General features: G+C 41.3%; 1 protein-coding gene across 2 annotated transcripts in view; it reads left to right on the forward strand.

Moving 5' to 3' along the window:
- The window catches only part of ajm1 (apical junction component 1 homolog), a 44,114-nt gene extending 18,309 nt beyond the window's left edge, over positions 1 to 25,805 (forward strand). For both annotated transcript variants that reach the window (XM_078956436.1, XM_004075072.5), the window contains exon 2: positions 20,102 to 25,805. In XM_078956436.1, the coding sequence (XP_078812562.1) occupies positions 20,156 to 23,434 (3,279 nt within the window). In that variant the 5' untranslated portion in view covers positions 20,102 to 20,155 and the 3' untranslated portion in view covers positions 23,435 to 25,805. The remainder of the gene's footprint in view (positions 1 to 20,101) is intronic.
- The last annotated feature ends 1,637 nt before the right edge of the window (positions 25,806 to 27,442 follow it).

The raw sequence follows: 27,442 nt of genomic DNA on the forward strand, positions 1-27,442 counted from the left end.
CATTTGGATTGAAAATTATATTCCAAAACAGAATATTCTAGAGTTTTCAGTTTAAAACCTTTGTTCCCAGTTTAGATCAATTTTTTATTTTGAAGCCCTTTGGTACCTTCAAGGAGTTGTAAAGTGCTGTATTAATAAAGTTTCATTCATTCATGATCTTTTTAATAAAATATTTAACATTATTTATGAAATAAAACAATGACCAAATAACACTACGATTTTCAAAGACAAAAATTCAGGAAAAATATACTGATACATTAAAAAAAACACAAAAAACAATAGTGGATCCTCTCCCATCATAATCCTAATAAAGACTTTTAGAGCTGCAGCTCCTCATGTCTCACAGTTTGCACTAAAACTGAGCAGCTGTGTCCTGCACGTCTGTTTCTCATCCAGTAATAATGAAAAAAGCTAATTTCTCTGTCTTCTGCTGCAGCAAATCATATTTCTGTGTTACCTTTTCACCAGTACAGAGTCCCCTCATTTATTGCAGGAGTTTCGTTCTAAAAATAACAAACTCCTCTCTGCCTAAATACACTTTTTACTTACGCAAACATGAACATTTTCACCCTTTTCTCTTGTTTAAATTCTCAAACCTTCATAGAAAATAGGTCCAGGATCTTAGAATGAAAACAAAGATCTGATCGATCACAGATTTCTGTAGATCTGAAGAGCTCCGCGTTTCTGTACAGGAGACATGGAGGAGATTGATTGACAAGGTCTCCAGCCAATCAGGACACAGAACAGAGTGCGCTGTTTTAAAAAAAGCTGCATGTCGCTCTAAAAGAACGAGCTAAACTGGGAAAGATGAACTGCGACGTAGAAAGGGAAGACTGTCTTCTGTTCTGTTTGACAGATATTTTAGAGGGTTTCAGGTTGGACACCGACTGCAGAAGGGGGGAAGAAAATGTCACGTCTTAATCGTGTGGCCAGATAAAAATAAAAACACGGGTCTCTGATATTGTTCAGTGGGCCGGACCAAACATAAAGGCGGGCCGGATCCAGCCCGCGGGCCGTAGTTTGCCCACCCCTGCACTACAGCACGTGTAAGTCGATTGGTCTCTGTGGAATTGTCCTCCAGTGGTTTAAGGTCAATATGGCTAAAAGGACCTTTTATTGTTTTAATAGATAACGTTTATTTTCTGGTGTTTCTCAAGACACTCATCTCGGTCTAGTGCTGCTTTCCCTATATTTGCAATTTGGTATAGTTTTAAAAAGCACAATGCTTTATATGTATTTGCCGTTTCATTACCCTTGGGTGTAGACCTTGAAGCAGTGGCTTCATAAAACGTTTTTACACTTACATAAGCGAAACTGAGTTGATTTTATTTAACCTTAAATTCCTCACTGACACTTACTTTTGTTCAGCTTGTTTAATCCCATCAACCTGGGATTTCTAACTGACTTCTAGTCCTTTTCAGAGTTTGTTTAATTTATTTATTTACAAGAGCATTTCATAGGACAATAGACATTACTCAACATCTATCTAGACATTGATAGATTATTAAATGCCAGATTTTAGCAATAATGCTAATTTAAATCAAAAGTCCCCAGACAGGATAAAACAAGAATATAATGAAACGGTGGATAAAACTTTAGATCATGATGATGATGATGATGATGATAATAGTATTTTACATTGGACATATAATTTCAAAAGAAACATAGGACAAAATTGAAAAAAAATGACAAGAAATACCTGAAAAAGAGTTAAAATGAGTAAAAGGCTTATACATTTTCACCCCCATGCCCTTTTCCAAATATATTACTACACCCAGTGAACCAACGAACTATTATTGCCCTGTTTCCTCTCTAAAGTACGGTGGCCGAGATTTAAGCAAGACACGCTTACATTTAAGATACAACAACAACAAATCCCAGGTCAAATGAACGAATACTGAAACACAACACCAAATCACGAAACAAATGACCAAATCATGGAGTTGCTCGCTTTCATTCATTTTTCCTCCATCTGCTGTCGTGTTTTGCACTTGCCGGCTGGCTGCTAAACGGAAAGAGAATACCCTTAATACCAGAGGGCGATGCAAAAATTTTAGCTTGCTAAACATTGTTGTAATTTTTATTGTAGCCTACAATTACAAAATGCTTTTGGACTGTCTCATGTATTTATAATGTCCACATAAAGAAAACAGTAAGTAATAACTTTACAGAATCATACACAGTTGTTTTTTTATTACGTCCTTTTCGGTTAGAAGCCGTGTCTCCGCTGTCATTGTTGTGTTTCTGGATTTGGTCAGTTGTTCCGTGATTTGCTGGAATGTTTCAGGATTTGATCATTTGTACTGAGATTTGTTGTTGTTGTATCTCCAATGTAAGCACCTCTCAGCCACCGTATTAAAGACTAAAATTCAGTTTCAGATTCCCATAAAAACACATATAACTACACATATAGATTACAATAAACATAGTAACAAACACAAATGGAAATATCCAACGCACATTTGTCAAGTAGAAACAAATATTTGATTCCATTTAATTCCCAACACACCATTGTGTATCTGTACTTGTTCTTAAACAATAAAAGCACATCACATGACAGTTTCTAGAGCACCTTCCACCACCATCCAGGGAGGTCCAAAGTGCTTTGCATGAGGTCAAACCATTACATTTGTTCCCCCATACCTTTATTTAACCAGGATGGTCCCATTGAGATTACAAACCTCTTTTGCAAGGGAATCCTGGCCAACAGGCAGCCACAGTTGGTTAAAAGTAAAATACATACCCCAGGAACTTCAAGACAAACATGGAATAAATAACTTCTTGGAATATCAGCAACTTAAATCAAGTATTACTAAAAAGTATAAAATTAAAGACGACGATTTAAAGCTACCAGATGTAGTTACCACTCTGATTAATTTTTCAACGAATAGAACTCTCTCCAAAATATACAAACTTTTATGTAATTTAGACAACAATATTGCCCTTCCAACAACAAAATGGGATGCAGATTTGAGCATCAGCACAGATGAAAGCTTCTGGTCAGAACTTTGTCTAAACACCTTTAAACTGACAAAAAGTCCAAATCTGCAGCTAATCCATCTCAAAACTCTTCACAGAATTTACTACACTGGACAGAGGATGTTCAAGATGGGTCTCAGTAACTCAGACATTTGCGAGCACTGTGATAATAATCTACCCGACAGCTACATGCATGCACTGTGGTTCTGCACTCCTGTCCAGGCTCTCTGGCAGCAGGTATGTGCCGATTTATCAGTCTGGCTTAAGGTTTCAATCACTGCCTCACCGTCACTTTGTGTGCTTGGTGACATGAGTGCCATCGATATAGAAGAAGGATTAGCATCTATCATTTTCATAACTCTTTGTATTGCCAAAAAAACTATTTTAATAAATTGGAAAAACAAGAAAAATATAAACATAAGTCAACACAGAAATCTGCTGTTTGATCATATCAGCTTGGAAAAAATGTCAGCCCAAAGCTCAAGTAACTTTGAAAGAATTCAGTCTCTCTGGTCTCCTGTGGTTGACTCCATGACTTAGGGGGTGGAGGGCTTGGTCGTCGCTGCTCCTTGCCCTTCTGCCGTGGTTTGGGGTGGGGGTCGGGGCTTCCGGTGCCTGGCGGGGGCGGTGGGGGGCTCCGTTGGTCGGGGGGTCGGGTCCGGTGCCTGGGTGGGGCGGGCTGGGGCGCTGCGTGGTCCTCTGGGCTTGGGTGTGGGGGTGCGTGGTGGGGGGGTGGGGTGGTGGTCTGGCTTGGCTTGGGGGGGTGGTCCCTTTGCCTGTGCTGGGGGGGGTTGGCGGGGGGCCCTGCTCGGGTGGGGGGGGCCCAGCGGCGCCGGATGGGCTGCCCATCTGCACCTGGGGCTGGGATCGGCCCTTCCCTGGCTCTGGGACGGGACGGGACAACCCTCTCGGGGCCCCCGGTCGCTCTGGGTGTCACCCGCTTCGGCTGCGGGGTCTGGGGTGGGGTGGGGTGGGGGGCTTGTCGGCCCTGTCCTGTGGGGGGGCGTTCTGGGGGGGAGGGGGGGCCATTATTAGTACGGGTCGGGGGGGCTAGCGGGTCGGGGTCTCCGCTGAGGCAATCAGTGGTTGCCTCGGCCGGTTGGCCTCCTCGGTCCCGTCGAGGCCTGACCAGAGCTCTTCTAGGGCCGGCGTCTGGGGGTGGGGGCCTGGGCTTGCTCCGGGGGGGGGGGGGGCGACGCTTTCTGGCTCCTCTCTCTCTGTGTGGGGTGGGTGGTGCCGGGCCTGGGGTGTCGGCGCCTCCGGGGGTGGGCCCCTGGGCTGGGTGGCCCTGGCCCCTTTGCTGGGGGTGGGCTGGGGGACGGCTGTTTGACCACCGGGGGACAGTCTACCAGCTGTCCCCAACTTACCCCCTTCCTTATATAACCTCATATTAGGGTGAGGGGGTGGGGGGTCTAGCCTGCGATGCGCCTTTGGGGGGGGCTACTTGGGAGTGGCCCCCCTCCTATGGTTGCCGTATGGAGTGGGCCCCCCCTCTTTCGGTTTTATTTGCACCTTAGACATGTAGGGTCCTTGGTAGGGGGGGTGCTTGGACATCACTGCAAGCAAGCAGCAGATGTCCTCCTGGCACCCTACCCGCCAATTTTAACCGCACCTTAGACATTTAGGGCCCCTTGGTGTGGAGGGTGAGGGGACATCACTGTGAGTAATCAGGAGATGTCCCCTTAGTGCCCTACTCGCCAATTTTAACTGCACCCCCCTTAGTACACACACCCCTCCCCCTTCAATATATACATTCTAACATAAACACACACACATGCACACAAACACCCTTTCAAACACCCATACACGCACACACATTTTACAAGGAAGGTGGGACCTGGGTCCATCTGTCCCCTACCCCTTCCCTGGTGGGGGGTGTGGGCCCCTTGGCGATGGCGGCCGTGTCCCTTGGGTGCCGGCTCCCTGGGCCCGGCGGTGCTCTCTCTGCGCGGTGGGGGGGTTCATATTACACCTGAGCCGGGGGTGTTCGTGTCCCTGGGGGGTGGGTCCTGGTCCTTGCCCCTGGGCGCTGGGCCCCGCCAAACTTCCAACATGGCCGAGCCTGGTCGGGCCATATTTATAACATCCCTTGTGGGCCGCCCTTTTTTCCCCGGGGTTCCCCCCTCCTGGGCGGGGGCGGCGGGCCCCTGCCTTGCTCCTACCTGGACCAACCGTGGGCCGGGTGGGTGGCTGCCTGGAGTGCGGAGCGGGTCTCCCTTGGGGGGTCCTGGCTCGTACCTGGGGTCGGGGCGGGGGGATGCCCGGAACTCCTGGGTGGTGGTGGGGTGCTCGTCTGGGGCTGTGGGCGTCCCTCTCCGGTGGGGCCCTGCATTGGGCTCTTCCGGCGCGGCGGGGGGCTGCTTTCCTGGCTGGGCTGGGGCGGCGCTCTCTTTCCCTCTGCGCCTCCCTGCTCTCTGGCTCTGGGGGCCTCGCGGCGGTCCTGCTGGCCCTGGCCTGGGTGGCGGTCTTGGTCGCCCGGGGGGCGGTTGTTCCCTGCCTGTTCCCGTGTGGTGTTGGGGGAATTCCGGCTGCCGCTGCTGCTGCGGCGGGGGTATGGGTGTGGGGGTGGCTGGGGCTCCTCCTCCTTCTTTTCACATTCCACCATCCATTTTAGAAGAACATAAACACTCACCTGAGCACAGGTGTTAGCTCACCTTTGCACTAATAGTTTGCATGATTGAATGAATGAAAGATTTCACACTAGTTGGTTTAAAGGCATAGGTATGCGTTCGTGAACACTATCTGTTTTGTGTGCATGTTGACATGTGGACATTTTTGCGGCTAGCAGGTGTGTTGATAATATTTGAGTGTGTGTGAACAGGCCCCGCCCTTTTTGTACTACATTTGAACCGTACCGTAACGATAAACAACCAGTAAACCTGCCTGCTCTATGCTGCTTCATGGTCTTACCCCCCTTCCCCTCCTATTATCACCCTCCTACCCCCCCCTCTCTCTAACGTCCCTCTCTCTTCTTCCCCTCTTTCCTTTTCCGTCCGGTCCAACACCAAAGATTTTCAAACATGATTGAAATTAATAAAGTTTGGCCTCAATTACAAAAGGGGTTTATACAGACATACCTTTGGTTTGTCTGAAGATGAATAACCCCTCTTGTTAAAATAAAATATGTCCAACACAAGAGGCCCTCAGCTCTCATCTGTTTGCCTAGCTGTTGGACAGGACAAGTTAAAAAAAAAAAAAAAAGTAAAATACATAATACAATGATAAAACATAAAAAAGGATACAAACAATTAAACAAGAATTAAAAATTAAAAACATAACAAAAGGTTAGCTAGGCACATACTAATGTACGATTACTACCTGTCACTTTTTATTTTTAGGGTATTTATTTTTATTGCCCTTTTTTATCTTTGTCAATTCATAACATTTTTAAAAATCAAACTGAGTCCTACAGGTGGATGATCAGCAGCAGCTGGAACAGGTTTTCTGTGTCCATTCCAAAGCTTGGGAATTCTTTCCTTTTCCATATTGCCTTCCATCACAGGTTTGCTTGATTGTAAATCAAAGCTGAAGACTCACATACTCGAAATGCCTTTTATTATTAACAGCACATTTACAATTCTTTTTTTTAAATAATTCTGTTTTGTTTTTTTGTATTTCAGTGCTTTTATTGAAAACACTTATTCAACGGTGGTTTTTGTAAATCTCCATTTAAACTAAATCTGCAGGGAGCGTTAAATGCCCCCCCCAATTTGCTGCCTTGCCTTCCTTCCAGGCCCAGTCACCTCCTTAGCATGTGCTACAGCCTCGTGGGCCTGATCTGCACACACGTGGCACAAGCTTTGGTCCTCTGTGCTCTGCATATCACTCCCCTGATCACTCTCCCTTTGTGGCCTTTCTCACCGCTTACCAATCAAGGATCATCTCCATAGTAACCTCATCCTGCAAATGGTTCCCACAAGCAGCCCTGGGAGTATGTTGCTTAACAATTGACATCAATGCAGTGCTTGAGCTAGCTCTTGGATTGCTCACACCGCCAACCAATCAGAGAACAGGGTAACCACGCCCCCTTCTTTATCATCCACAAAAGGCTGTTAGTTTTTGGCAATTGATCCACAACATAGAAAAAGGAGAACTAGAAGCTGTAGGTATAAAACTCTGGGAAGTTAGCCTAAATAGTTAGGCAGCATTTGGTAATTTGTCAGCACCATGAGCAAATCTACTGGATATTTGGTCTGTCTTACCTGCAAATCAGAAAAAGGACTGTCTGATGCCCTAGAAAGTATGGAATCCTAAATTATATCTTTTAGAATATCACAATTAAAAGGAAAAAGTGTCAATGTAATTTGCTTTGTTGCATCTTGAGCTATTATTGGCAGCTACAGCTTCAACACTTTACTCTTATCTGTGAACTGATATGAATAAATGTGTATGGACTGGATTTTTAAAACTCGACTAAATCAACCAAGCTGAGAGACATGGGAACGGTGCTCCATGAATGGCATGCAACCACCTTTAGACTGGGGTTAGGTATGGTTTGTGCTCCTGATCTGTAGATCTGAATGATTATGCTGAGTAGTAAGAGAAAAGAAGGTCAATGATATAAGTTGGTCTTATTTCATCCATCATTGTAGAACAAGCTAATTGTATTAAACATGAAAAAACAAATTTTAAATAAAGCAGAAATTAATTGAAACCCTTTGAAGATAGATAAGACAGGAGTGATGTGGGTGATTCGTGTTAGCTCCAAATAAAACTCTTGCTCATGAATTGCCACCCCTGTGCTACGGTCACACTAGCCTCTGCAACACGCGTTCAAGCAACCACTTCCAAAGAAAAGTCTATGTAAACGCACATATATGTACGTTTTTGGCTTCTGTGTTCAAAACATTTAAGTCTGTTTTCTGGTCCTACGTACAAAATGCACAGCCCTTGAACAGGTATTGCAAGTCAAACCAGGTTAAACTTTGACCAATGTGGGACTCGGATTTGGTAGTGAAGTAGCATCCTTTTTAATTCACGGAAGTGTCAATCATTTGAAAATTGATCATGAAGAAGAAATTAATAAATGTGGTTTGTGCCCGGAAACAATTTTATGACACCAAGCCTTTCATATATCGGAATAGAGCTGGCAAAGAAAAAGCCTGGAGCAAGATTCACAGGATTTGTACCACTTCAACATTTCCTACTTTGCCACTTCCAACTGTGAGTACATGCGTTAGGAACAGGTTGTGACAGTCCAGTGTGAACACCATATGCTAAAACTGCATTCAAGAATATGCTGAATTATTGAACACATGTTAAAGTAGCATGATTCGAAAGAAAGTTTCAAGTGATCTGCTTCTAATGTCCAGTAATTCAAAAAACAAGCACAGCTGCAGTGCTTCACTCGTTCTTATCTGTGCCAGCTAAAAAGCACATCAACCCACGTTTTTATGTGTTACTGGCAGCAGAATGGCACCGATTTTCAGTTCTGTGCCCATCCTAAGTAAAAACTAAGTAGTGCATGTATCATAACAAGAAAACAAGCTGCCTCTAGCTGAGGTACTCTTGATGTTTTGTTCGGTGTAGAGCTGCTCAAAGGGGCTCCGTGTCCTCTGCTGCCAACTAGCGGACGGAGAAGTGGAAAACAAGAGTCAGATGCTAGAGGATGTCTGACTCTTGTAAATAATTAAATGAAGATTGTCCTGACAGCATTTTGAATCGATACTAATCACACACACACACCAATTGTGGGTCTGCTACTGAACACTGGCACCTACCTATAACCACCAGGAGCAATGAGTGGGTCACTGTCTTACCCAGGGACACTTTGGCACATGGGAGGGTAGGGCGGGAACCAAACCTGCAATCTTGAAAATCCTCCACAGGATCTGGAGATCAGGGAAACAGACAGAGGACTCTGAAGGCTGAATGCTGACTAACAGAAAAACTCTTTACTTTAACATCTAAAACCTTAGTCATGAAGCCCTTAGGAACAGTGCGGCACTCAGGCTTTGATTATATTAGCATTTGAGGATCTGAGAATAGGACAAGATTATTTATATACTAGGTTAAAAGGATTTTTGGTTTGATGGAGATAATATGGAAAAAGCCACATTGAATGGGATTAAGCAGTGATCACTCACATGATTGTTTTTCACACATAGTTGATCAGCATTTGAACCAAAACAAATCTGAGGGTAACAGACAAAATCCAAAGCAGTAAAAATCTAAGCCAAATTCCAATAAGTTTTATCAGTATAAATGTTAAAGTTACACACCTGTTACAATGCTGTTTCCCAATCACTAGATAAAACATAATAACGCTTGTCTAAAAAGACACAAGCAGTCCAGGAAGTCTTCAGATAAAGATACAACAAATACAAAGATTTAATTCATCTTTAGTGATCTGAATTTTGATAATTGTTATCTGAATATGGAATATTGTTCCTCTGCACTGGGTGCTGGCTCGCTTTGCACATGTCTGCCATTGCACCAGCTCCTCCTGGACTCAAGAACATAGTGGGGTTGTCGGTGCAAGCTGTGATGGTTTTTATGGCCAATCAGAGTTCACAACGCTGTGGTGTAGCGGTTAGCACTTGTGCCTCACTCCATTCGAATCCCTTTCTTTGTGGAGTTTGCATGTTCTCCCTGTGCATGAGTGGGTCTCTCCAGGGTCCTCCTACAGTCCAAAAATATAGTTCTAAGGTTAACTGATGATTCTAAATTGTCCTTACTTGAAAATGTATGATTGTGTAGCCCTGCAGAGGACTGGCAAACCATCCAGAGAGTGCCCCGCCTTCACCTGACAGTTGCTGGCATAGGCTCCAGTGATCCAGTGACCCTTTAAGGGATTAAGTGGGTTGGGAAAATGGATGGATGGATGGATGAGTGGAGTCACGGATGGCAAGCAATCAACCCCCTGTGGTTCTGTCGACATGGCATGCCCCAAATCCTGTGATACGAGTAGGCCCTTAGTCTGTACTGGTCAGACGCTGGTGCTGAAGTAGACATAGGAGTGATAGCATGCAACAGTTTCACCCATTTGTCCCTGGAAAGAATCAGCCAAACTGCGTTCTGAAGGAACTGTTACAGTCACACTGACTCTGTTTGTCAGATAGTATTAGTTTAAGCACATGAAAATCCTGTACAGCACTTCTGTTGTGGTTGTGTTTGTGTCCATGCAGTTTCTTCAATGGTTTATTTTCTGTACCTTAAATATTTCATAGCATTGCAGAAACTCGTTAAAATCTGAGATTGAGCTCATTCAGACCAGAATACATATCACTTCATGAGACAGGCATGAAGGGGATTCTTTAGTCCCCTTTCACAAAGGGGACTTGGCCAGAAGGTCATATCAACAGTTGTAAGAAATGGCAGTAAAAAAAAACTCAAATAAGGTTGAATATAGCAGCAGACATTTTGCCTTGAAAAAAATAAACATGGCTCAAATGTATGGTTACTGAAGCAAACTTTAAGTTTGTTTCTCAGCTCAGAGAAACAATTCAGCACTTTGCCCCATGATGGCTTTTGAACCTTTGTGTGGATTACAGTGCTGCAAATGAGCAAGAGGCCAGTCAACTTGATATACTGTATTATCAACACTATAAGGCACAGTTAAAAGTCTTACAACAACACGTCCTACAATCCAGAGTGCCTTATTTTTGGACTAATAGTGCTTACTGCTGTCAAAGGGATTTTGAGAGGTACATGGTGCTAGGTCAAAATTTCAGTTTTTCTTTTTTCTTTTTACGAGTTCCAAACAAGTTTAAATAGTATTGTGAATATGCTAACACGGCTAAGCTGTACAATGTCAGACCGTGTTTTATAAACAAGGTTGGGAGTTTGGGAGTAATGTTTGTTTTAGTGGTATCAGGCTGTTGGTTACATGAGTCATTCATGAATTGGAGGACATTTGGGCTTCAAAATCATGAAAAGTAAAAACTGTTGAAAGTTTGATTAGCTCAGCTTACTGATCAACTGTGCAATTTTTATTACATGATATATTTGACGATAACCGTACTAAACTTGATGCAAACCTGTTACCGATTTTAGCAGGTAACAGGGTTGCAATCATGTACTAAAATCAGCTTTCTCTCAGAAGTAGAAGTGAGCTGTTTAGCGAGCTGTTACTATTCACCAAAAGGAACATTTTACTTATATAAATAAGAAAAAATACTTTTCTTATTCTGACTAAATAGGTAACAGGGTTGCATGGGTTAAAGTGAGACATTTAATCTAGGTTTACTATGTAGTAAAACTATGAAAAATAAAAGAGAGGAGGTCCCTTTGCTCTACCTATTCTGTTGGAAAACTCTTTGATGATGTCAAAGAGTGAGATTCTGTTATATTCTTTTTCTATCATGCTGAAAAGGTTATAGTAACAGGGTTGCATGCATGTTGTAGGGCACACATTTCATTGCTAAAAATAATTATTTTAATATTTTGTTCGTTAAAACAAATGTCCCTACTGTTACAAGAGATACCAATAAAACTCCAGGGATGTTTGGTATTTTTAAGCTATTTCCAAGCATTATTTTCTCTTGTTTTTGTAGATTTGGTTTCAGGACAAGTAAAATGTACTTAGAAACTGTCCTCCAAATCTGGAATGATCAACGTGTTGCAAACAAGGTTTGGCGTTACAGGTATTGTGAATAGTCTACTTTATACCAGTGTTTTTCAACCAGTGTGCCGGAGATGGTCAGGTGTTCCGTGGGAAATTACCCATTCAACCAGGATTTTTATCACAAAAGTCTCCTCATATTCTTATCTAGAGGTTACTTTCCCTGAAACCGTCTTTTTCCCCATGGTTTGTAACATGTTTCCTCCCAAGTTACTGATGATGTTACAGTGCCTTCCACAATTGTCTGTATCAAGTTTATTTCCCCACTGTTGTCTGCTTGTCCTCTTCTCCTCCCTCTTGTCTCAGTGAAAAGTGTCTGTTCTTTGCTGTTGAGCAGTCTCTGCACAGGTATCAGGTGTGCAGACAAAAAAACACCAAGCACGTAAATGTGATTCGAGTGAGAAAAAGGTCAAACAGCTGTTGCAGGACATACTCAGCTGATCTTTTTTCCAGACCTTAGGACTTTTAAATCTTTGGTGGGGGAGACTGTGGCAAATGACTTTATCCTCTTATTGGTCAGTATTAACTGTCCTAAAAAGCTACAGCTCTGTGCTTCTCAGATAAGAATGTGTATAACCCCTGCTTAGGCCTACACAATAAATTGCAAATTAATCATCAGCAAGATATCAGCGGATTACAAAAGGCAGCCTAAATTGCGATAAATGGTTACCTTTAATGTTTCCACATATGCAAAAACAATCTTATGGCAACTTGAAGTATTAAACAAATTAATTTGAGCCCTTTATGAATTTGACCAATTGAAGTACACCTTTAGACACCCGCCTCCTACGCAGACTAGGGTTATTTGGAGGATAATTGTAGTTATATTGACTTTTATTTAAATAAAACTTTTGCAGTTAAATGGAAATGATGTATTTAGGTTTTTTTTGTGTTCATGTATTGCAAGTTATAAGGAGGGTCTAAGGCAGGGGTCGGCAACCCATGGCTCCGGAGCCACATGTGGCTCTTTCATCCATCTGTTGTGGCTCCCTGTGACTTTGGAAAATAATGAGTATTTTATAATAATTAAATTTTATTTTAGTTTTTTCATTTTTCATGCCATTTCAAAGGTGCTGCTGGCTCCGCACGAAGCGAGTGCCACGTAAAAAATAGCTTCGTAATGAGCTCGAGAACTGCAGAGCTGATAGCAGGGAGAGGCACGCGGGGCGGCTTCAATAAACACTCCGATCTTCTGCCGGGAACTTGACGTGAGAGCAATTCGCTGATGACAGAGAGTTTGCGCCAATGTTGCCAGATAGAGTCACAGTTTTCCAGCCCAAAAGTCATCTGAAAACCGCCAGACCCAGCCAAAAACCGCCCAACACAGCTTTTGTTGATGTTTTCTTTTCGTACTGGACTGACAAAATAAAAGATTTTTCTAAATAAAAGATAGTTCTGACCAATAATAAAATGTGTACAATATTGAATATTTCTTCAGCGGGCCGCCTTCTTCCATTCATTTGCTTAACCCGCTCTGTCCCCGCTACAACCTGCGTCCGGCTCTTTCATCCTTGTGCGGCGCTGGAGCGCCCTGACTATCGCGTCAACCTATGATGACCGTATTTTGCGCTCTCTGTGTGGGACACACTGAGGAGCGCGGGGAAACGAATCTCAGCTGCAGAGGATGTGAACAGGTGAACAGGTAGAGAGGAAAAGCAGGTGGAGAGGCAGAGGAGGTGCTTTGGCTTCAAACTCTGTCAGAGAGATTAAAACACGGGCGTCAGATTGAGATGCAGCTTTCCCTGCGGGAGTTGAAGCAGAGACTTTCTCTGGGATGATTTTATGAACCCAAACATGGAAACATGATTACCAAGTAGAACTCTTCAAAATAATAAACCTGATCTCTCCACATTCTCAGTGTCTACCATGCATTGATAAACACATTGCTCCATGCAGCAAACAGACCAGAACCAGTAGCTCCGCCCACACGCAGCCGCGGTATCATCCTTTAAAGAACATAATGTCCATTTGCAGCGACGTATGCTTCAGACGATGTCCGATTGGCCAATCTACATGTCAATCAAGTCCCGTACTTCTCAGTGAGGATTTTGATTGGCTGGTGGATTGAGAAGTAATTTTTTTTTAAAATCTTTTCTGGCCCGAGATCTACTTATGTCATTGAAGATCGACCGGTCGATCGCGATCGACGTAATGAGCACCTTTGAATAATATATACATGCATAATACATATAATGATATCAAAACGGGTTGTGGCTCCGGGTGCTTTCTTTTTTATTAGGGGCGGCCCCAAAATGGCTCTTTGAGTAAAAAAGGTTGCCGACCCCTGGTCTAAGGGCAGGAATGCCCAGTTTAGTTCAGTCTGTTTAGTTTAGTTTAGCAATCAGCTATTGAATTCTATGACTTTTTGTCTTTTAGGATTCTTGATTTATAACAATGGCCAGTATGAAGCCCATTTAAGGCCCGTACACACCGGGACGAATATTCGCCAGGCGTTATTCGCCAGCGTTTTTCGCCACGTTTTTTGTGTTCACACCCAGGCGATTTCCACTGACGATGAGCCGAGCGAACATGCAATTTCCTTCCCTGACATTAGATGGCGCTTAATGTGAAACAGAAATACTCCTGTACACAAGGTGGCGCTGCGCAACTTTACGCTTCTTAAAGTCGCTTTTCACTCAGAAGAAGAGAGCAAGTATTTACGCGCTTGTCAGAATAATACAAAGAAAACATGAATATTTCAAGCACCAGTAGCTCCAACTGGTGCTTGGTTCGGGGATATTGTAGAATGTCCGTCATTATTTCTTCGCAGCAGTGTAGACGCTACTTGGCGTCTATCTTCTTCGCTGGTATGTGTGCTCAGCAAGGCAGTTTTGTGTTTGAGCTCCCCCAAGTTGTGTTTTACTGTAACTTCAGAAGCTCCAGACACGTGTGCAAAAGCGCCATTCTCATTGGTCGAATAGATTTCGACGCGAGGCGTCAAAAAAAAACAGGCCAACAGGCAAATAGAAGCAGATACAGGGTCAGGAAACAGACGATTAAGTTCAAATATAACACTCAGTAAGGAAGGCAGAGTGGCACAAACAGCTCAGGGAAGTGAAGTGTTTAAGTAGGCTGTGCTTGATTGTGTGAATGAGAGACAGGTATGTGGCATCCAGGAAGTGTGCGTTGGGGTTGCTGGGAGATGTAGTGTGGCCAGAAATCTAGGGACGGCTCCCGCCGGTTACCAGGGGAAGACGGAGTTCTGACTTCTGACAGTGGATAAATTCACACACACGTCAATATTGCTACATCTTAAAGTAACATTGTCGTTATCAAAACTTCATAATTGATAATGTCTAATGAAAAAAATGATTTTGGAATTATGTAGTGGATTTAATCAAATTATTTTAAAAAGCCAATTCATGCAAAAAAAATAATTTTCTGTCAATTCTTTGATGTAGTGGAATTTACAGGGTTAATGTATCAATAACTTAGTTTATTCCTTGTCTTGTTTGGTACACACAGTTTACTCATGCATAGTCTCTATGAAACATCAGAAATGTCCTCAAATTAATCAGGTACTTGAAATACTTTAAATTTAAAGGGTGAAATAAAGTAGCTACTGGAAGATTGCAGTCATCTGCACAATGATTTTAATCAAGGAAGAAAATGCAGCAAATTTTATTTATGGTCAAATTAGCTCAAGACTCAAGCAAACCAGAGCCTCAGTGGCTCAGTATTCAAGGAACCTGAATAACAGTGTTTTGGTTCTCTGAGGCTGGAAAGACCCAGTTATTTGACCCCTGACTAACAGCTCCAATGTTTGCATTATATTGGGTCAATGAACACTAAGAAAGCTCTGCATGCTGCTTGAATTCAAATGCAGGTCATATAAAGTCTATAGTAGTCTATGCTGGTAATAATATACAAATAAATCTTAAACAAATCAACATAAATAATTATGTTTAGTGGAATCCCTTTGGGTCATGTTGGACAGTATATTTGAATAAAGAACAATTCACATTTTAGTTGAGGTCTTTTAGTTCAAATGAATCCATAAACGTGGGCAGGACTGTGTTGATGATGATGAGGGGAGAGCTGGCTCTTAGGTTTAGTGAAAAAAATAACTACTTTTTTAGAGATTAATCCTTGGTAGTTTGGGGTGATTTTTACAACTTTCCAATTTGTTGTAATATTTTATCTTTAAAGTACTTTTTGTGACAATGCTTCATATTTCCAAGTGGAAGAAGATGGGTGGCTTCATATATCCATCTCTGACTTTTTTTCATCATACTACATAATAGTCCCAAGGCAAACCTGGAACAGTACAAAAAATTCCGACTAGTAAATTTAGTCTTTTTTTTTTTTTAGTCTTTTTTTTAATGCAAAAATCACTAAAATTGAGATCAAACTGTTTTTATGCTTTATAGCAAAAATCAAAAGTGTAAAGATGCAATAAAAATGTATACATCCAATAAAAGCATAGAATATGAAGAATGACTTAAAAAACAGGTGAAAGTCCCATAAACTATCTAAAAACGTTCAAGGATTTAATCCAAGGTGTGTCACAGTTATGTATCATAATTCTTACGCTTGTTTTAAACCAAAAATTTCAAAGCTTATAACCTTTTTGAGCTGCAGGTTAAATTTTGAATGAAAACAATATTAAAGGCAGTTAATGGCTCCATCACTCCTAAGTCATTGTCAATGACAGATGTGATTCATAACTGCAATGGTGAGGGCAGAGACCACTAAGGGTTAAAAAAATACATAGTTGTGTGAATTACAGTTTTAAAAAGCAGGACTGAATGTTAAATAAGGATATTGTGTGTGCAAGTAGATATTTTATTTACAATTTAATTAGGAATTGGGGCTAATTCACTGAGACTAATTGATAACAGTACCTAACTGCAGTGCTTAAGTGAGGATTTGCACACTATTTTCTGGGATGCTCTGGCCATTGCTGCACATATTCCGAAGCTGCTCAGCCTGGATTCGTGTTGATAATAAACAATAATGCCCTCCCCAGAGGGATTAAAGATGAATAAGTGGCAGGGGTGAGAGATCTTATAGTCAGCTGCCCCAGAGCACAAAAGCCAGGGCTTAGAGAGGAAGAGGAGCGCTAGGGAGATGGAGGAGAAGAGTGTGTGGCACTGGCAAAAAGGGGGAAGAAATAGACATAACGTCAGCTTCATTTACCACAGCTAGTTTCATAGCAGCTAATAACTCATCCTAAAGCACTAACATTTCACCTTTTAATATACTGTATTCTTTATCTCAATAATATTTTCTTCTGTACTGTCTTGGCTTACTTTCAGCTCTGATGAAATGATGACCTAGTATCCATCCATTTTCTAAGCCCGTTTTATCCCTTTAAGGTCACCGGAGCTTAACTTGGCTACTGTTGGGCGTAGGGGAAGGGTACACCTTGGATAGGTCGCCAGTCTGTCGCAGGGCCACAATCACACACCCATACGTAGTCACATTTACTCCTAGGGTCAATTTAGAGTAACCAAATAACCTATTAAGCATGTTTGTGGACAGTGGGAGGAAGCCAGAGTCCCGGGAGAAAACCCACGCATGCACGGGGAGAACATGCAAACTCCACACAGTAAGGTCTTCGGGATTTGAACAGCTTTAATGCCGTGAGGCAAGAGCGCTTACCACTGCGCCACTATGCAGCCCTATGACCTAGTACAGGGGTCGGCAACCCATGGCTCCGGAGCCACATGTGGCTCTTTCATCCTTTTGTTGTGGCTCCCTGTGACTTTGGAAAATAATGAGTATTTTATAATAATTAAATTTTATTTTAGTTTGTTCATCTGCTGGCTCCGTACGAAGCGCTTACCACGTCAAAACCAGCTTCCTAAATGAGCTCGTACTTATCGGGCGAGAACTGCAAAGCTGATAGCAGGAGGACACACGCGGTCTGGAGTGATCTTCTGCCGGGAACTTGACGTGCCGCGGGGCAGAGAGCAACTCGCTGATGACATAGAGAGTTTGCGCCAGTGTTGCCAGATAGAGTCACAGTTTTCCAGCCCAAAAGTCATCTGAAAACCGCCAGACCCAGCCAAAAACCGCCCAACATAAATATTAAATAAGTCTATTCCCCTTGGAGGTTTCTGCAGATGGCGCCTTCCCGATTGTCTGACTGGAGTATTTAAAGGCTGTGAAGACTTGACTTCCTCTTTTGGCGATGCCTCACAGCACAGCTCCAGGAGCAGAACCTCAGCCACACCCGTAGGGACCAGTAGCACCCTCAGAACTGGCAACTCAAAAAACAGGTGACAATAATTAAACAAAGCCAAAATAAGTAAACTAAACAAATGGACATGTGCTACAAAAAAATATCGAAAACAGAATACATTTATATATTGAACTCAAAGAAATGTGTGCATTTATTTAAGAATAAAGAAACTGAAATAATAAAATTACAAAGAAAGTGTGCAATGCTGGGGGGAGGTTACCGCCATTTTGTCTGTGGGTGTGGCAGGGTATGCTGCCATCACAGTTTTGATGCCTTCAGTGTGATTATACAATTTTCATAGTCATGAAAATAAAGAAAACTCTTTGAATGACAAGGTGTGTCCAAACCTTTGGTCTGTACTGTATATCAGTGGTGGACCGTGTATTATAGTGCTACGTCTGAATCACTCAACCCCTTATTAACCATTTGACGATGCAGAAACAAGCTTTGCATTGCATATTGAAAATTCCTTCAGCCACAATAAACTGAATAAACAAAACAGTAAACAAATCTCGTTATGCAACCACAGCCAGCAAAAAACATTAAAAATAACCTCAAAAATTTGGAATATTATTTATTATGACATTTATCATTTCACTCACTCACGCTCGCTGCTGTCCAGCGTTACTTGCGTCTGTCGTCTCATTCAACCATCAGAGAGACAAATGGTGCTTTTTTCACTTCTGATTTCTTCTTCTATCAGTTTAGCAATTACACTGATCAGCTCGTATTGTATTATACCTAGAGTCACACTAAACACTTTATTGGAGTCGGGATGGGTCGTAATGTAAATCCGTGTTGCTCTCAGCAATGAGAGAAAGGAGCTCCAAGTAGTTTCCTCTGTTGCTGGATCCAGCGCTTTCATCGTGTCCCCGAAATGAAAGTTCTTGCTTGCCCAAAAAAATGACAGTCTATCAGTCTTTTTAAGATTTCTTTGTTTTTCTTTACCTTTTCATTATGAAGTCTGTTTCCCTGCGCACCTGCTGCTTTGTTCTGCTTTCCCCTAAGGTTTGGAGAGCACGTCCAATCAGAAGGTCAGAAAACTGTGACGTTGCCTAAGCCTGCTAGAAGGCCCTGTTGATAACAACTCAAAATCTGATTGGTGGAAGGAGAGTGAATGTATGACATTGAATTTGCATTAGGGAGCCCTTCAGAACGGGTTGAGAAGGCCTCTATAGTTCTGACCCTGCCTAGCAACAAAGGACAGCTAAAATGCGATTGGCTAAATGCTCCGATGTGAAAATACGTCTGTCTGAAAGCAGCATAACCATCATAAACACAATAAAATGGAAAATGTGTGGACGTCACCTGTATGTCCACACAACTAATTGCTCTTCAACTCAACTCTTGTGGCCATTGCGTTGATCTGATATGACAACTTCAATCAGATTGTTTATTTTGGCCCATAACCAGTTGATGAAGCCTTTCTGCTCAGCAAATTCTTCTACATTTAGGATTGTTGTGGATAACTGTAGGATTTACAGTGGATGAAAAATAAATATTGGCACATCACCGTCCTTGGCTGTCTGTGTGCATTTCAGTTATTTGACAATCATTTAGATTCAGATCAATTGTGCCACCAACCCATCACAGTCGAAATAGAAGTCTGACATCCACAATTTTCAAGCACACTTGGCAATCACAAGAGTCAACAATTGGAAATAAGGTTTTGTATACATCACAAAGTCTGGCACACACTCACGCACACCTGTGGACACACAGCAAAAAATAAAGTCAGCTCTCTGTTATGCAGCTATGCTTTACAGTTTTCTTCTTTAACATCAAAAAGCAATCAAAAATCAGGTATCAGTACGAGAGCAAAGTTCCAGTTTAGTCTGGCAGCCCGACAACTCATATGTTTACTAAATATAGGATTTTCAAGTCACAGAGGACTTCCTATGTCTCCTGTTACACACATTATACATTCAAGACTGATTTACAGATTGTGATTCAGACTTTAATTTACCCAAATTGTTGTTTAAAGAAATGTTCATTTTCTCTTAGCCCCTGAAAGATTGATGTAGTCAAGTGAAATTGTAGATGTGAAATCTACACAGTAATGATCTTTTTTTATTATGGCTACAAAGTGAATTGGGGTTCTTAAATACTTTTACCTGAAAGGTAGGGACACACCCAGCAGGAATACTGCCTCAGCAACCTGATGGCTGCCGTTTTAGTAGCTTGTGACTAAATAAATCACCTCAAAGAAGAAACATGTTAAAAAAATGCATGTGTTTCTGTTTCTGTCTCTCTGTCTCTCTCTCTCTCTTCTCTCTCTCTTCTCTCTCTCTCTCTCTCTCTGCACACACATACACACAAGAATACTGTTCCAATACATTTCACTAATGGAAATTCTCTGTGTGCTTCTTTAGGTAAGACCAACATCAAAGCAATTTAATGGAGAAGTATAAAAGAACCACTCTAAGATGACACGTACAGACCCGCCTGACATACTAGTATCAACTGTGCATCGGGATATAAAGTCGATTCCAATTTTTTCACACTGCAAGTCACTGCAAGCCTCCAAACAATGTGATTCCACAAATTGTAGCATCCTGGATGATAGAAATCACAAAGTTAGCAAGAGGCACTGCCAAACCTTTGACTTTAAGTTGTTGAAGGACCTTAAATCACACAGGAGTTTAATGGAGTCTCCAAGTCAAAAGGTCGATAGAAAGGGGGTCAACCCAGACGTTGCATGGACTTCCTTGGGGCGTCAGCAGAGATACCGCTTTTCTTCTCCGGACATTTTCGGTCACAGGATGACACCTCAGTCAATGACTGTAGAAATGGCCAGTGAGGTAGTTGTTCCTGATCATAAAAGAAGGACCAGGTCTAAAAGTGCCCCTCGAGTCCAGACCAACTTCACTCCTGTCTCATTTGAGGGGTCTTCATCTTCAAGAAGGAAAGGGAGAGAGTCTCAAAGGACCCTGAAAGACTCTCGCTGGAGACCTGAAGTATCACCTCGTAGGGAGGCATCTTTTTCCGCAGCAGGGGCTCACATGCCTGAAGTACACCCAATTAAGCTGCAACCTCAAACTGCTGATGGCAGCAGAAATTCACCTCACTGTGTTATTGACAAATGTTCATATGGTGAACTGAATAAACCAGCAACTAGTCCTCATGTTAGATGTCGAGTGGACATCATGCCTGATGACATGGCATTACATCAGTCAAGACGGAAAAAGACCACCAAGTCAATAGACATACCCTGTCAGAGGCAGCAAAATATAGGGAGTCGCAGTCTGACTGTGCCACGGCATTTTTCCTACTCTAGAACGCCTCCTCCTTCTGACTCTTTGGAAAGAGAAAGTAGGCAAGCCTATCAGTATTCCCGCAGCATGCCAAACAGTTACTTGCAGCAGATGGAGCTTCCATTACAAAGAATGCCTTCTACAGGTGACTATTATGGTAGAGAACGAAGAGCTCACTCCAGTCCCAATGTGCCAACAAATTTTTTTTATGCAGATGACCCAGGAAGGTATGTTCCTCCTGTTCCTCCACAATGTGATACCTATTTTTATGATGACAATTACACACCAGGGCAAGCATACTCTCCAAAAGTGCACTATGTTCAAGATCCAAGGACTCGCATGGTGCATGCTGTACCTACAAGATCATATTACCCTGAAACTGAACCATATCCGTACTCTGTACAACCAGGGTACCTCAAACCCTATGCAGCAAATGAACCAGGACCATACATCATAAGAACACCTCCAACAAGAATAGTTTATCCAGATGACCCAAGAGCTTATCAAATTCATACTGCACCGCCACGGTTTACTTATTCCAGTAACATGTATGCAATGCTTCCAGAACACCATGTACCAGCAGGAGCATACTACACTGAAGGCCGTAGACATGCTAGAGTCATTCAACCACAGACAGATGACTGGTATGGGTCAGATGCATCTGGTTATTCCACCAATCCTGCCTCTTACGTATCTCAAGCAACTCCAACCCCAATCCAGCAAGATCCTACATCCATGCCATGGTATGCCAATCCATGTTTAGAACCTCAAAAAATAGGTACAGATTCTAAGTCTTACTCCAGGTCTTGGGACAACATTCTCAACTCTCGTGTTGAAAGGGAACAACCCATCCCTGTTCAGAGAGGTCAGAGTTATGATGATCTTCTTGACTCAAGGAAGCCTTCTACAACCCTAGATGACAAACCGCAACCAGTGGTAGTGAATCTTTCCAGTTCACCAAGACGCTATGCGGCTTTATCAATGTCTGATAACTCATTAATAGAAAAAAGCCCAACAGAGACATCAAAAGTTGCTGCTAGTAAATTTTGGTTTGTCACACCTGAGATAACGATCACTGACAATGATATTAAAACTGGAAATCTTAATAAGGTTGAAGGCCGGTCTGCTAGTTGGGATATTATTGACTCCAGAAGTAATGAAGGTCCAGAAATGTCTCGGCATGATTTTGAAAGAACATCTAAAGAGAACTTACATGACAATGGGTCACTTCAGCAAAGCCTTGAGCAGCTTGATGAGCTTCTGGCAGATCTTGTGACTGACTACAAGCCACCAAGTAGACGGACAAGTGAGGATATTTTGGACCAATTAAAGAAGTTAATAGATGAGGAAGAAGCTGTATCTTTGTCCAGAAAATGTTCAAAAGCGCCACAGGATGACCCACCTCCACTAGACAAACAACCAACTTCAATCCGAATGAATGCAGATGCTTTTTGTGATATGGATAATTCAAGTGATGCAATAAAAAGTACAGACCAATGTTCTCCAGATCAGAGCCCCGATGAGGATGATACAATGATGTGCTCTAACAACAAATGCCGGAGAACAGAGACCCTGTTTAATGCTTGTTTGTATTTTAAATCCTGCCACAGTTGCTACACCTACTACTGCTCCCGTAACTGTCGCAGAGAGGATTGGGACATTCACAAAGAAAGCTGCTTGTATGGAAGAATTGGAAGTACATGCCGTCACATCATTAAGCATTGCAGAGAGACTGTTGAAGTGCATAAAGCCTTCTCTCGTATTGCCAAAGTTGGCTACCTTTCTCGAGGTAGAGGAGTTTTATTTCTTGGTTTCCCAAACCCTGCATCTTCTAACAAATTCATGAAATGTGGCTTGGATAGTTTACTCATGTCTCCTACATACCTTTCCCTTCGTGAACTTGAAAGCTTTAGGGAAAATCTGGGAGAGTACTGTAAAGAGCTGCAAGAGGCAGGTAAAGAATATGACCCAAATGAATGTTTTATCTTGAATGTATCCATTGCTGTTGGTGACCAATTGCCTGATGGGCCATCACCAAGAAACCAAGCACCAACAGTAAGAAAATATGCAAAAGTTGCATTGGCTTCCTTTAGCCCAGAGAGAAAGGTTCACAAAAAAGAAAGTGACATGGAAACATTGATCCTAACTCCACCTCCTGGAACAGCAGATATCGACAAAGAGGGAGAAGAAGGCCATAAGGCTCGAGAAATCTGTTTCATCAACATTCAACGTGAGTTGAGGATTCGAGGGGTTTTCCTACGCCATGAATACCCACTGGTTTATCAGCAGCTCTGTGAGTTTGTGGAAAATAACAGAAGGTTTACACCCACAACTATTTATCCAATTGATAAGAGAACTGGCAAACAGTTCATGTGCATGATCATGGCTGCTTCAGAGCCCAGGACACTGGACTGGGTGGGCACTCCACATCTCCTTGATGACATCATTTAGGAACTCATTTTGCACCTTTTGTTACAAAGGCATATTTATTGAAATAGATTAATACCCTTCATACATACACAATACATTTTTGGCTGTTTAAATGTTATCTATTTTAGTGAGTACTAAGTTAATTTTCCTTAAATCTTTGATTTTTTTTTTTAGGTGGGAGAGCAGGGGTTAATGGTAATGCCAGAGAGGTATATGTGTTTCAAATTCTTATGTCTTTTTTTCTAAAACATTATGGAAATATGTTTTTTTATTTGCTATACACGAATATTCTATGCAAAACTGTTTCATCACTTAGGTCTCACATTCCCGTGGAAAGACTAGCTTGTGCTGTAAGATGTGATATATCTATCCTATAATATTATTCAAATGTAAAGAAATATTTCAAATTAAGATAGCATGTTGGTGGTAGTTAATATCGTCGTGAGACGTTCTGATGGTTAAAAAATGAAGGAAAAGCATTAAGCTATTTTAACCTGTGTTAAATAGGCTCACATTTAGCATTGTTAACAAACAATGCACTAAGATTTGTCATTGTTCTTGTGCCTGTTTTGGGAAATTTCTGGGCCATTAAAATTAAAGTAAAAGTCATGCCAGTTTCACTGACTCTGTAGGAACTGGTCTGTACTCAGTTTAAAACACTGTGAATAGTGAAAGTTATATTGTGCAAAAAAATAAAAAGAGTGGTATAATACCAACAAAATGCACAACTTATTTGAAAATTGCTTTTTTTTTAAAGATATATTTAAAGATAGAACTAAGAGTTATTTTCCTTAGAGCAGAGAGTGAAAGGCTTGGAATTGTAGCTGGATGCTAGTCTTCATAACTGTTTAAAGAAATTGTGTATTTGTACGGCATTCGATTCATTTCATATATGACGTCTTTTTCAGTTATAGCTAGATTATCTACTTGCCTATGAAACACTTAATCTTATAATTATCATGTAGGCATGTTCCCTAATGTGTTTTTTTTTGGTCATTCAATTTTTTTTTTTCTAACTTGGCATCCCAAAAGTCCCACTGGTTTTTAGAGCAGATGTGCTCATTTAAAGTGCTAGCTGTTCAAATAGGAACCATTTCTATTTCCAAACCTTGTTTGCAGCACTTAAAAGAACAGACTGATACTGTGACTACGCTAACTCCTAACACATTTTGACAATGCTACATGTTAGCTGCATTAGCGTATTCACAAAAACATCCAACCAAACCTCTTGACTGAGCTCCGTGTTTAATTTAACCCTTGTGCTATCCCAGGCACTTTAACATTGGGAGTTGGGTCATCTAGACCCACTAGACAGTGCGCTGAACCTTTTTTCTTCAATGATTTGTGATCTTCACTGGTGTCCATGGATTACATGAAATCTTTCCACCTTTGTCCACCTTTGTCATGGTAGGGAGAACACGTCAATGTAAGGGTGGGGTCATCTAAGATATCACAAGGGATATAAGGTGCTCCGGATAATAAGGCGCACTGTCGCTTTATGAAAAGAATGAAGGCTTCTAAGTGCACATTATAGTGCAGAAAATATGTACAATAACATTATTAATACCCATCAGACATGAACAGGTTGAGTCACCTGATATGGGCTGCAGGGGTTGTCCTGGCAAAACACTCCACAGGCACTTTAAATTCTAGACGTTAGGACTTTTTTAGGATCCAATGTGTCTCACAAGAGCTCAAAAGGAATTCAAGCAGTGTTGAATACTGCTCTGCTAATAGCAATGAGACATTCACAAACCGCGCTAAAACGGCACAAACTCATTTGTAAGTCGGAGCTTAAGTCTCAATTTTCAACTCTACACCAATGAGATTATAAAAAATGGTCTGTTTTAGCCAGAATACATTCTTGCTTTAAAATGTTAGCCTCTGATTTAAAAAATAGTTTGACTGAGCCTGTCAAACACCTTGCTGAACATATCAGAAAAAATCGATGGTAAAAACCAACAGATCCATTTTAGTGACATGATCTTAATATGACCTTGTGATATTGACCAACCTTAGAATTTTAATAAAAAATACTTCCAAAGTTTGAGGTGTATGTGTTCAAAAAAACTGTTTTACCAAGTTCCATTTTACCAGCAGAGTGGAAGTGCTGTACATAGACTGAGAAGTTGGATGATTGCATGTGATTCCATTTTAGCAAACCTCATTTTAACACTAAATATTAAGCTGTGCTTGAACTATGGGCTTGTGAAAGTGCAAACTATGTTGTGTGAGATAAAAAAAAACAAATGTTATTAGTTTTAACAACATGTAACATGGAACAAGTAAGAGACCTCACAAAAATATTAAGAAAATTCTGTAACCCATATTTTTTATACTTCCCTTGTCTGTCTCTTTATTAATCATGTCAAATAAATGGATTATGAACTAACTTCTGTCTCTTTTTTTAATTGTCTGACTTTTGCTGACCTATTTGTGTTTGGAGTAATAATGGTGAGGAAACTATGTAGAGTATTATTCACAGGATCCTTCCTTTCTTTAAGCAGTTTACTTTAGGGGCCACAACAGTGTTGGGAGTAGCATTGTTTAAGTGTAACTGCGTTACTAACATTAGAAATTAGAGGAAAGTTCTTTTGCATTTTAGCTAAATATTCAATTAAGAATTAAACATTTAGCTCCAAACTAAATATTTAGTTAAAACGCTAAATATTTAGTAAAAAAGCTAAATATTTAGCTCAAAACTAAACATTTAGTCAAAAAGCTAAATATTGAATTCAGCTTTTCAATTAAATATTAATTTAACAAATATTTATTCAACAAATAAATATTTAGTTTGGAAAATAAATCTTGAAGTCATATCTAAATAATTAATTTGCAAACTAAATGTTTAAATTTAGAAAATGATATTTTTATTTAACAAACTAAACATTTAGTTTGTAATTACTTTACAGTTTATAGATAGGGTTCAATCAGTCCCATTTGAGATCATGATTGGCTAGGGCAGGGGTGTCAACCTTATTTTCACCGAGGGCCACATCAGGTTGTCCTCAAATGGCCAGTTATAATTCAATTCAATTTTATTTGTATAGCCCAAATTCACAACAACAGTCGTCTCGATGAATACATAAAATATTAAATTGAACTAACAAACTGACTAAGCTAAACTGGACATCCCGGCCCTTAGACCCCCCCTTCGCGGTAAGGAAAAACTCCCAAAAAAACGGATTCCGGAAAAAACGAAGAAACCTCAGTGGTGTCCACATGAAGGAGGGATCCTCCCCCAGGACGAAGAGGCGATTTACCACAACTCTTAGAGAAGAATGAACGTATCTAACTCTACAACTACATATATAAAGTCCAGCAGACGAGCTTCATCCAGATGGAGTTGGGGGGACAGTCAGGGGCGCGAGTCGAGCCGGAGACAGGATCCACAGCCAGGTGTAGGAGCAGTAGTAGAGGCAAGCCAGAAACGAGTTACACGGCCAGGTACAGGAGCACGGATGAGCCAAACGGAATCTGGAAGCACTCCCACTCACCCGGAGGGGAGAGGAAAAGAGTAAATGAATCGCACTGCACCAAACAGAGGCATGGAGAACTAAATGATGAATAATGATCAAGAATAGAGAAGAGAAGGAGAGTAGAAGTAAATGAAAGTAGAGGACAGAACCCCAGTATTAATTACGGTATATTATATTATTATATTTATCATAACTTATACATGTAACTAAATGCACTGAAAAATAAATGTAACTACTCCTTAATGTTAAATAACTCATTATTTATTTACTATAACTTTTAAAGTGACAATTAAAGTTGCATAGAAAACATATGTTTGCTTGTTATTCTAGCATAAATCCTTTTCCATAAATCCATAAATCCAGCCATGGAATTATCTTCCTCCTGATATACGCAATACTGACTCTCTGCCACTGTTCAAATCCAAACTGAAGACTCATCTCTTCAAATGATCATACAGTTAATCCATTCAGTTAAAACAATTTCATTTGTCTGTGTCTGCATCTTGGGTATGCGTGATGCATGACGGGATATTGCTCACATCCATGTTTG

This window comes from Oryzias latipes, chromosome 12, assembly GCF_053564925.1.
Source record: "Oryzias latipes strain Hd-rR chromosome 12, Olatipes_Hd-rR_3.1".
Taxonomy (NCBI): domain Eukaryota; kingdom Metazoa; phylum Chordata; class Actinopteri; order Beloniformes; family Adrianichthyidae; genus Oryzias; species Oryzias latipes.